We start from the raw sequence: 12,365 nt of genomic DNA on the forward strand, positions 1-12,365 counted from the left end.
TGCATACAGATAATAAGAATAAAGTGCAAATAGATTTTATAAAACACATTGAGACAACATATATATTAAGAAAAACTATAGAATTCTGACCCTCCAATAACACGGCAGAGAAATACATGTAGTGCCTTATGCAGGGAGTATGGAGACACAGCCCTTGTCTTTTTCCCTCCTCCTCTTCCTCCTTCTCCTCCCCCTCTTCTTCCCGTCCCGTCTGTCTCAGCCCTCTGCAGTCACACCTCTTTGTCTTGTGTTGACGCTATCTTCCAATCCTCTTTACATTCACCTCTCTTCTCTCTGTCCTTTGCTCTTTGCTATTATCAGGGAATACCGATGAAGAGTTTAGTCTTCAGTGGCCTGCTCTTTGTCTGGAAACTTCTTGTTGGTTGTTTGGTTTGAACACAAATTCGTCGTCGTCGGTATTCAGCTCTTTGGCACCGACACGATTAGCATGCGCGTCAACAAAACACGGGGTCGCGTCTTCATCTTACTTAAATAATTCCCAGTGAAATACTGCCTGATCTTTATTTCCGGCACACTCTTAACCCTCCATTCAACCTGTCTCACCAGGAATATTTGACTCTCTTTAAGCCTCTTGTTGACCTTGGTCACCAGACCACTGCAGCGCAATCAAAATGCGTTGTGACACGCGCACGACAAGTACATGGTTTGAAGACTAATATTTACTGATTGTCGTTTTTTATAACAAGACGTGACATATACAGCCACTACTTCAAAATGTGGTTGCATCAAATTCAGCGGGCATTACCCGAGCATGTTATAATTAGCTTACTCCTACAATAGAAACCTTCTTTCCAAAAGCAGGGTGTGTGTCATCAGCTGACTTGTTATATTATTATGTGTGCTCACAAGTTACAAAAGGACCCGTTGATGACTGGAGCATCAAGTGCATGGGAGCCAGGGTGCTACTGAGGAGTTCAGAGTTTACAAAGCACAAAAGCAGCTCTGTCCTGCGCCTTAAATTTGGTTTGGGAAAGTTTACACTCCGGTCGAACTTGTGTTGGATAGTGTTACATTTGCTGAATTCATGACTTTGCCCTCTTCTTCAAATGATGTTCTTGTGTAATTAAATAAAAATGCAGACCAAAAAAAGCATAAAACTATTGGTTTACTATGTTTTTTGTTACAAATGAGCATCCGATCCGCGAGTTATGACAGAACAAGTAACATTAAGGTTGTATTCTATTTTTATACGGCTGAACCCTTTTTAATGTGAAGGCTGAGCTCTACTATACACACCATGGACAATGCTGTATGCTCCTGGTTGGGAGGATGCAAACCTTTTGCCTATGAGTTGCAGCTTTTAGCTTCATTCTTTAAGAATAACGTTGTGTATGATTCATAATGTACACCCTTTTGCATTTTATTTGTGGTAATTTTAATACAAATCAGCTTAGTTTGAAACATAAATGCAACATTTAAAAAAACTTTAAAAGCCAAGAGATGCTTTTTCGGGTTCAAATGAAATCACAGGTTGATAAACTTGATCCCGTCATCAATATAATGTATTTGTTTGGGCGGTTTGGAACATGAAACACTGCCCTCCAGAACGGGCCCATTGAAAGACCCTGAAGGTCAGCTGTTCTTAGCCCATATCAGCATGAAAATACAACGTTAAGTTTGCTTTGCTTTCACTGCGGTTGCAGGGTTATCGATGTCCCCAAATGGTTTGTCAAATGTACCAAATGGTAACGAGGGTTTGAATGTTATGTCTATGTATTTGGTATGCCCCCTAATCCCAGTTGATAATACCCTTCCCTGGCCTTTGACCCCTTCTTCTAAGTGTTTGATGGGAGCTGATGGAGTATCATATGACCTTAAGGGGTCAGGAGTCTAGGGAGGTTTAGGACTCTAACACACACACACACAGACACACACAAGCACCAACACAAACCACATTGACAGCTGAACCAACAGAATTCCATCTCTGACATACACACACACACACACACACAACACACACACACACATGCACTCTCTCTCTCACACACACACACACACACACACACACACATGCACTCTCTCTCTCACACACACACACACACAGTATGTAACCACTTAACCATAAGTGGGAAAACAGCTTAGTGTCTTATTGGGCTATCTAATAAAAACTCTCTCTGCTGCTTCGGGCGTCACTCTGAGTGATTCAGCTCTGTTCTGTTTGGAGTTTGTTTTTTCCCACTACTCCCAGTCAACACAGCTCCAGATGCCACGTATACTGTATCTAAGGCAGCTTTCTGTGGTCATCCTGAAAGCCTTGACTCTCTGCTTTAAAATCTTAGTTAACTGCAAGAAAACAACAAAGACAACCCAATGATTTACGATTGTTTTGTTAAAGTTGTCATTGTTTTCCCATTGTTCCGTGCCACCACTATTTTACATGGTACACGCGGTGTTGTGCACTCATGTTTGTGTCATAATCACCTCTCAGGATCCTTCAGAAGGAGCAGATGATGTCATTGGATATGCAGCATAAATGTGTATATTCATAAGAGTTCATCCCTTCACCATATATATATATATATATATATATATATATATATATATATATATATATATATATATATATATATATATACATATATATATATATATATATATATATTTCTCCACACAACAAAGTAGAGCGTATTAATTATTATTATTATATGTTCAAAACGCATATAAAATGTAATTTGCAAGGGAAGGTTTCATTTATATTCCAGTAGAATCTTTTCCTGAGATGGAAGATAAAGCATTTCTCCACCCTTCATTATTTTTCACTTAAGCTTTTATTGCCTCATTGTTTGGACCATGATGCATCTGTGATTAAAGCTTCATAATGAAGTATCGCATTAAGAGGATGGAACTAAGTTAGACTCAGTTCAACTCCGGGGGACATTACATCACAGCATCTCCATTCTCACCAAATGACATTACAACAGCAGTGGTGGAACCGTTTGAGCTATTAATCTGTTTTTATTACCAGACTGTCAAAACATCGTGACTCCCATTGACAAAGGATCTGACGCCGTTGAACGCAATTTAAATATATGAAGTGTTTTCCCAACCTCGAAACCTAAAATCTGTTTTAAATGGGTATGAGCACGAGGTGAAGACTCGGCTCTGTAAAGACTCATAAAGAGATAACTGAATTAAAGCTGCATTAAATCTCCTCCTCGTTCTCTCGCTCACTTTGACTATCGCTCATTACACCCCTTCTTTCTCCCCGCCTGCCTCCCGTCTCTCTTTCTTTCTTTTCTCACCTCTTATGACCCTCCCCCTCTCATCTGAAACTTTTCCTCTCTTCATATTTAGAGGCAGTGTTGTTTTTGTTTGCTTTTATTGAGACGATCCATCTCCGACGCGGCTGTCATTGACTCTCAGGAGTTTTTTAATGTGTTGTGTCACATCGCAACGTCTTGTCTCTCTTTCTTAAAGGTATTTGTGTCTCTCTGAGACAGGCTGGGATGATCGATGGTGTGTGTGTGTGTGTGTGTGTATGCAAGCGTGTGTGTGTGTGTGCGTGTATGTGTGTGTGTGTTCCCCACGAGTATAACAGCTGTATCCAGCCCTTTTAGAAAGAGTAAGTGAAGCGTGTGTGTTTATGAGAGAAAGGGGCAGGTGCAGAGGACATATAACAACTCCTTGTTTCCTCAGAAATCCCTTAAATACCAGAGAATTAGAACGGCTCGCGTTACTCTCAATTACTGCCAGACCTGGAGAGAAATCTTTCAAATTATCCTTTCGAATATCTAACCTTTGTCCCGGATGCGTCTCGGTAACTAACGCTGTTTAGGAAGGCATCCCTGAACAGGTATTACGTAGTTGAATTTCACTTCAAACTGGGCCCCCGATGGCTTTCCTGTTCTGCTTGAAACGTTTTCAATTCTTTCGTTTTGCTTTGATTACTCTCTCAATTATGTTAAACTGGTTGTTGCATGTGCCAGGAAGCTGTTCTCATTCATTACATCTGTTTCTGTCTTTCTCTCTGTCTCTCTCTCTGTCTCTCTCTCTCACACACACACATATGCTCACACACACACACACACACACACACACACAGACCACCAGCCTCCTCATTTGGTCTTAACTCCTCTCCAGCTGTGTGCCAATTTGCCTCCTCCAGAGTACGTGGGGTTTGGGAGGGGGTGATTAGGAGCTAGCACTGCATTTGAGCTAAGGTTTGCACTGTGTGTGTGTGTGTGTGTGTGTGTGTGTGTGTGTGTGTGTGTGTGTGTGTGTGTGCGTGTGCCAGTAATGGGTTCCTTCCTCATTACCCCATAATCCCCAGCTGCTGTGCAGTGCCGACTGGGTTCCTGGATGGAGAATTCCAAATTTGCCACCGGATTTACAGTGGATTCCCCAAAGATTCCCACTGGATTTCCACCCTATTCCCAATCTGGCATCTTATCCGATGACTTTAAGGTTGCAACTAATGATTATTTCATTATCAACGACTGTGTAATATATATATATATATATATATATATATATATATATATATATATATATATATATATATGTATTTTTTGACCAATCAAATAATCATGAAATGTGTTCAGTGATAAATCGCTCATCACATTTTCTGTAGCTTTTTAAATTGCGAGTCAACACTCAACAGCCCAAAAGGCCTCCTTCCTATTATAAGGAAATGAAACCGCGAAAGACACATTAAAGTTACTGCAAGGAACTTTTGCCCAGTTATGAAACTTAATGCTGACGCCTGTGTTTGACCTACATAAGTAAACAAGACCATCAGCGAGACGATTGTCTATTTCTTTAAAGTCTTTCTTCATTTCTGTCATCTGGTCCAACACAAAATAATAAAAATAAATGATTAACAGCACACGGAGCCACCAGAAGCTCCCTCAGCTCAGACTTCAGCGGGGCCTCCGGCAGCGAGTAAGCACCAATAAGCACAAATTGGTCAGATATACGACAGTAGGTAGTGCACCAGTTTGTAGATGCAAGCACTGAAAGATCACACAGGTGAAATAAGAGCTCAATAATGAGGAAAAGAAATCACATCTTTCAAGTGTCTTTTTAGGTGTCTGATCAGACAAAACGCTTTCCTCTGGCTCCATGTTTCTCTCTTGTCTTTTCTCTTGTGTTTCATTCATCTTCCCACGTGTCCTTTCATTGACCTTTTCTCTCTATTTACAGGTTTGTCTCATTATCGTTGTATCATATTTACTGTAGTGTCCCAATAAGTGATTGAAAATTAAAATAAATCATGGTGCATATTAAACAGGTAATATATAGGTGAAGCATTTGCTCCCAAAAGCTGCTACTGACTCTTAATTACCTGCACTTGTTTAGAGGCAAAGTCTTTGATTGTATTTTCCTCCCCACTCTACTTCTCTTCTTATCCCTGTGTTTTTATCTGCATCTCACCCTTGTACCTCCCCCTACACTCGTCCTTGCCTCTCCTTCTTACTTTCCATCTTATCTCCCTCTCTGCCCTGCCTTCTTCACCTCCCCGTCACCTCCCCACCGCTCTTATCTCTGCCTCGGTGACATTATCGGTGCCAGGGGCCAAACTCTGAGTGACAGATCCACTGACTGATACGGCCGTCGGTATACGGGCTCGGGGACGGCCGGCGAAGCCATGCAGATCAGCCGGCAGGCAGACTCGCACAGCCATGAAAACCTCTAAGAGGGAGGCAGGCACATGGACAGACGGGGCAGCTGGCAGACTTGCGTGTTGGTTGGGCCTTCCAGCAGGAGAGAAGCAGACCAAACGGCTGTGGATCTCAGGAAGGGGAGACATGTGAGACATGCAGCCGATACGCGTCACGCAGCCGGAGAGACTTACAATACGTGGAGCAGAATGAGTCGAAAACCAGAAGACAGACAGGTTGACAGACGAGAGGAGCAGAAATGTAACGTGTGTGTTTGCATGTGGGCGCGCGTGCGTGTGTGTGTGTGTGTGTGTGTGTGTGTGTGTGTGACTTAGGACTCAAGACCGATATGGAGCCAGGAGGGGCAGAGGCAGACATCCCAAACATGATGGGCATGTAGTTAGTTATACACTCTCCACTGCTGACCACCCAAATTGACACATACTGGCGTCAGCATGGAGACCACCCCAGCACACACCGTGTGTGTGTGTGTGTGTGTGTGTGTGTGTGTGTGTGTGTCTGCTCTGTGCAAGTATTTATGTACAAATCTGTGTTTGAGTTAGTCGAGCTGTCTCATGGTGGTTGTGTGTACATTAACGTTATCTCCAGGCAACAGGTCAACTCTCTGATTGGTTGGAGGCTTTGGAGCCCCACCCACTCAACGATGCATATCAACGATAAGTGTCATTATGACACGCAGGGACAGTGAACACATTTATATAGAAGTGCATGCTTCAGTACACATTATATTTTAAATATACTCATCAAAACTGCGAGGCAGTATAAATGTAATACAAATTAGGATATATATATATATATATGTATGTATATGCACTTATTTAATCAAATCTTGCCGTATGTGTGTGAACAAAATAGTATAACTACATGAACAAAAATAGAATAGAAGATTCATTTTGAACAGAAAATGAAAGAAGGAAAAAGAGAGATGGAAAGGCAGATGGCTAGATTGAGAAAGGATGAAACAAATGTAGACGGATGAAAGAAAAACAAAACCAGAACGGCTCAGATAAAATGTAATACCTCATAATGTCGGCTATGTGGACGACATATGTTTGTGTACTCGCTTTCCGCTGGGCACAAGACATTGATATCTACAGACAGGATTGTACTGGATTACCACGGCTGAGTGTGTGTGTGTGTGTGTGTGTGTGTGTGTGTGTGTGTGTGTGTCTGTGTCTGTGTGTCTGTGTCTGTGTGTGTGTGTGTGTTTTAACTGAGCCCTGTCCTTCTTAAAACTGTCACATGTCACTTATATTCTGTTGCTATGTGATCTTTGGCCGGGATGGGCCGTTGTGCGTGCCTCTCTCTCTCTCTCTCTCTCTCTCTCTCTCTCTCTCTCTCTCTCTCTCTCTCTCTCTCTCGCTCTGGTCCAAAACAAATAGTTTTCAGCAGCTTTTCATGAATATTTAAGTCATTTAGTCAACAGAGAAACTGGCAAAAACTGCAGCAGTAGTATTCTTCAGTTCTAATTAAAATACATGAAAAGAACATCACAAAGTAAACACAAACTGTAGCATGATGTTCTCCTGCCAGCGTTTGTTTCAGAGAGAGATTCCAGGCAGAACGAGAGGTTGGAGCTGCTTCTACTGAACAGTGGCCTGGAGGCAAATAATATATGTGGCTTTATTGGCATGAAAGTGTATTTAAAAATATAAAAATGTACACAATAATATGTACACAATAATATGAATATCAACAAAACATGAATACAGTATGATTGCTATAATATATATATATATATATATATATATATATATATATATATATATATATATATATATATATATATAATTAGAATTACATTCCAACCAACGTGTGTGTGTTATTTTACTATTTGCCTTTTTTACAGTTTTTAAAAATTATACTCGCTGGCACTGAAAATACTAACACAATATGATGTATTATCTTCCTCTTTATTGGCACACAATATAGCTCTCTAGTCTCTCACTCTAGTCTTCGAGTTCGGCCATGGGAGACTGGTTGAGTGAGTGAATGCACCTGGACCGACATACACCTGTTTGTGTTTGTTGCAATGCCAATAAAAATACAAAATGTCTTAATAAAAATACAAAATGTCTTAATAAAAATACAAAATGTCTTAATAAAAATACAAAATGTCTTCATGAAAGTACAAAACATGTGTGTTTGATGTCTTAAAACTTTGTTTCCTTTTCCAGACGCGGTCCGTTGGATGCGACCGACTACTCCATGCAGCCCTGGTCCGCTCATTACCCCGGACCCCCCCAGGCCCCTCTGGGGTACCCTCAGTCCCCCTCCTACCCGAACCCCAACCCCCAGCCCGCCCCGTCCTACTCCGGCTACCCACCCGGTCCACCGTATGCACGGCCAGGTGACCCTCGGGGCGTCGACCCCGGGTACTATCCCCACCCGAGGTAATTAAATAGCTCATATCACACCCAGAGCCTAAACTCCAACATGAGTCAGAAACACAGAGGAGCCTGAAAGTAAGACCTGACTCCTCAACTCAGGTCTCATTTGCTCAATTTAGCTTCATTTTACGCCGTTGAACGATTCTCACCTGTCCTCACAGTCGTGCTCGCCGGCTCTTGTTTTCTGCTCGTAGCTCCCAGCAGAGAGGCCCCTTGAGGCAGGATGTTCCTCCGTCTCCTACCCCTCCGCTGCGTGGACTACGGTATGACACCATGGCACGTGGAAGCCCAGGTGGAGGTTACAGGTAGGGCCGGTGTGTGGATGAATATGAGCCCTCTGAGACCTACAACCCTGCTTTGTTTTACACATGACTTTGAGTTCATCCATTAACACCTGAAGAGAAACAGCACCCCACCGTACAAAATGAGTTGTATACCTACTAAAGGAGCATCATATATGATATGTTTCTACATCAGACACATCTTAAGTAAGACCACAACTCCGCCCTGAGAACATGTTTGATTGGTTACAGGCACATGGTGGATCCCAGTCCAGACCAGTACATCTATACTGGGGAGGGAGGAAGACAGCAGCAGCAACACCAAACCAACCCAAGACAGAAGAATGCCATGACAGCAGCTGTGTAGACGAGTCGGGTCCAGAGACGAACACGAGCCCAGCGCTCACTGCGTTGTGTTGCGCAGCTTTTCTTCTGCTTGCGGCACTCCAATGAAATCCAGTTGAAGCCTTTTAATGGTGCGATTTGAATCACCATCATTATCAAACAGCGTCTGCACCGTTTGAAGTATATGGTAATACACAGACAAGCAAGGTAAAGGAGGTTAATTACAGAGTGGCCGGCGTGAAGCATAATGTCTTGTTGTTTGAAGTCATTTAAATTGCTTTGAGTCTTCCCGCAGTATAAAATTAGCAGGGTTTTTACTTTTCACTATACTCTGATTAAGTCGTCTCTTTCAAGAATCTGTCAGAGCCACAAAGATAATTGGATCTGTTTAAATTAAGGCCTGCGTACACCTCCACACACTCTCATATTGCACCTGGTGGTTCTACTGCTGCAGCTCCACAAACACATTGTGTCTACATGTTACATTGTGTTCTACGTGTTACATTGTGTTCTACGTGTCACATTGTGTCTACATGTTACATTGTGTTCTACGTGTTACATTGTGTTCTACGTGTTACATTGTGTTCTACATGTTACATTGTGTTCTACGTGTTACATTGTGTTCTACATGTTACATTGTGTTCTACGTGTTACATTGTGTTCTACGTGTTACATTGTGTTCTACGTGTTACATTGTGTTCTACGTGTTACATTGTGTTCTACATGTCACATTGTGTTCTACGTGTTACATTGTGTTCTACATGTCACATTGTGTTCTACATGTCACATTGTGTTCTACGTGTTACATTGTGTTCTACGTGTCACATTGTGTTCTACGTGGTACATTGTGTTCTACGTGTCACATTGTGTTCTACGTGTTACATTGTGTTCTACGTGTCACATTGTGTTCTACATGTTACATTGTGTCTACATGTCACATTGTGTTCTACATGTCACATTGTGTTCTACGTGTTACATTGTGTTCTACGTGTTACATTGTGTTCTACATGTTACATTGTATTCTACATGTTACATTGTGTCTACATGTCACATTGTATTCTACATGTTACATTGTGTTCTACGTGTTACATTGTGTTCTACATGTCACATTGTGTTCTACATGTTACATTGTGTCTACATGTCACATTGTATTCTACATGTTACATTGTGTCTACATGTTACATTGTGTTCTACGTGTTACATCGTGTTCTACGTGTTACATTGTGTTCTACATGTTACATTGTGTCTACATGTTACATTGTGTCTACATGTTACATTGTGTCTACATGTCACATTGTATTCTACATGTCACATTGTATTCTACATGTTACATTGTGTCTACATGTTACATTGTGTCTACATGTCACATTGTGTTCTACATGTTACATTGTGTTCTACGTGTTACATTGTGTCTACATGTTACATTGTGTCTACATGTTACATTGTGTCTACATGTCACATTGTGTTCTACATGTCACATTGTGTTCTACATGTTACATTGTGTTCTACGTGTTACATTGTGTCTACATGTTACATTGTGTTCTACATGTTACATTGTGTTCTACATGTTACATCGTGTTCTACATGTTACATTGTATTCTACGTGTTACATTTTAGAGTACAATGTAACATGTAGTAACATGATGGTCTTGTTTAGTGGCTGTAATTTTGTGCGATGAAGCCAAATCTTTTGTCAGGCATTTAGAGTTGAGATGTAGAAAAGGACGGAAACTGTTTCCGTGCTGCAAAATGATTCTGGAGAAATCCTTCTTTGCTCTGTTAGTAACGGCTGCTGAAGCAAACAAGGTGAAGGTATCATACCTCTTCAATGACAAAAAAAAGATCAACCATAAAGTCAGATTTACAGTTAGCTAACAAGATAGCGTTCTAAATCGTGGGTCAGTCAGTCTGTTGTGAAATGAAGGGCATTTTGAGACGTATTTTCTCAACATGTGAAACAGGGAGAACGCCACTATACCACGCTTCATGAAAGTATAGATTATTAACTTGTGACTAGTCTGATGTATCACGTCCAGTATTGTTAATTCAATCAATTATGGAAACATGAATAATCCAAATGCTCCAAAGCACAGCAGAGCAGTGTTTTATCGTCACTTGTAATAATATGTTTTTGATAAGTTTATGATTGTCTTTTCTTTTTATCTAAACTATTTTTCTCAGTAGGGATGAGATATTTTAGTCCAGGACTAATCTGAGCCTGGCTGTTGGTTTGCAGCCTTTATGATCGATGCTGTTCCTGCTCTAGATTATCTCGTGATAACCACTTTGACCGAATCTCAGATGTGATGTCATCCCTGTCGTTGGACTTACGCTGGTCTTTGAATAGGCAAATCTATTCCAAGTGACTTCTCCTTGAATGTGTGTGGAGCTCCTAGATTACATCATCAGTACTCAATCCATGGTACCACCTGTGTTTATTGCATCAGTCCAGCTTGATTGGAGTTTTTGCTCACTTTTAGTTTTACCATCAAACATTAAATTCAGAGATAATCCATTCTGGGTGAAGCTCCACTAAGAACAAGGCGACCATTTTTGTAACCATGCTGAGAGCTCCCGTTTCAGTCCACAACACGCTCGCCGAGGCAGGAGGCTTCCAACACTTCATTTTGCATCGCGAAAGCTTTTTATTGCCGTCTCCTTCTCTAATGGAGGCGACTCAATTACCGGGAGAGAGCACATGTGATAGTGGTGCTTAGCCGTGACGGACAGCAGCGTTGCATCATTCTTTCTCTCTACGAGCACAAAAAGCAAGCGGGCTCTGTTCCAACACTACGGACGGAGCACCCCTCGGTCTGAAAAGTGACCTTGTCTGCGTGTGCCGTGTACTGGAGGTCGCGATGGATGTTCACGGGACATCGCTGTGACCTGCTGGTGGTGGTGGAGGCGTCGCCGTATGCTGAAGGGCCGACGAGTCCCGTTGAAACCTGAATTGCGCTTCAGAGTGCTCCTCTCGGTGCTGCGTATCCATTTAGCCACTTACTAAACCATCAATTAAGTGGAACTGAGAGCCAGAGTCCAGCTTCCAGCACGTTTAACTCCACAAAGCACAGCCGTCTTCCTTTCAGTGGAGATGCAATGTTTGAAATGACACTTCAGGATCACGTGAAATGCATCTGTCAGTGTGACAGACGAATGAAATCCCGCTGATGTTAAAGCAATAATGAAGTCATTTGACTGAAGCTCAGACTCCAAACCGTTTAATCGGCTTGTTTGGTTGACAGCATCTTTATTGGAATAAGGAAACAAGGAGGTTGAAAGATTTTAGAAGAAGAAAAAAAACAGAAAGAAGGAAAGGTAAAGAATAGATAGGGAAAGACGGCAAGGAAGGAAATGAAGCAAAAGGACGCAGAGGGGGAGGAGGGATTAAATAAAGAAGTAATAGACTGTCAGTTTACGAGGACGGAGGTGGAAGAAATAAGAACACAGGGCCAAAGCATTTATGGTTCACAGCGGTTTGACTCAGAGAGATTTCAAAGAATAACGGAGCAGAAGAAAGAAGGAGGGTTCACAGATATCCGGGCGGCAGCAGTTGTGCAGTAGGAGGAAGGTTACAGGAGCCAGCGTTGTGTGGACTGAATGTGGCGGCCGTGTGGATTTCTTTCACATGTGTTTCTCCAGCATCAGTATCAAACTCCCAGATATGACTGCAGCTGTGACTGCACGTACAGTAATAGTAGCGCAGTATG

General features: G+C 41.9%; 1 protein-coding gene across 3 annotated transcripts in view; it reads left to right on the forward strand.

Moving 5' to 3' along the window:
- pard3bb (par-3 family cell polarity regulator beta b) overlaps positions 1–9,255 on the forward strand; it is a 180,865-nt gene extending 171,610 nt beyond the window's left edge. For all 3 annotated transcript variants that reach the window (XM_068572961.1, XM_068572959.1, XM_068572960.1), the window contains exons 24-26: positions 7,820–8,035; positions 8,227–8,337; positions 8,566–9,255. In XM_068572961.1, the coding sequence (XP_068429062.1) occupies positions 7,820–8,035; positions 8,227–8,337; positions 8,566–8,680 (442 nt within the window). In that variant the 3' untranslated portion in view covers positions 8,681–9,255. The remainder of the gene's footprint in view (positions 1–7,819; positions 8,036–8,226; positions 8,338–8,565) is intronic.
- Positions 9,256–12,365: the final 3,110 nt, after the last annotated feature.

This window comes from Clinocottus analis, unplaced genomic scaffold, assembly GCF_023055335.1.
Source record: "Clinocottus analis isolate CAN_PGR_092001 unplaced genomic scaffold, fCliAna1.0.p SCAF_12, whole genome shotgun sequence".
Taxonomy (NCBI): domain Eukaryota; kingdom Metazoa; phylum Chordata; class Actinopteri; order Perciformes; family Cottidae; genus Clinocottus; species Clinocottus analis.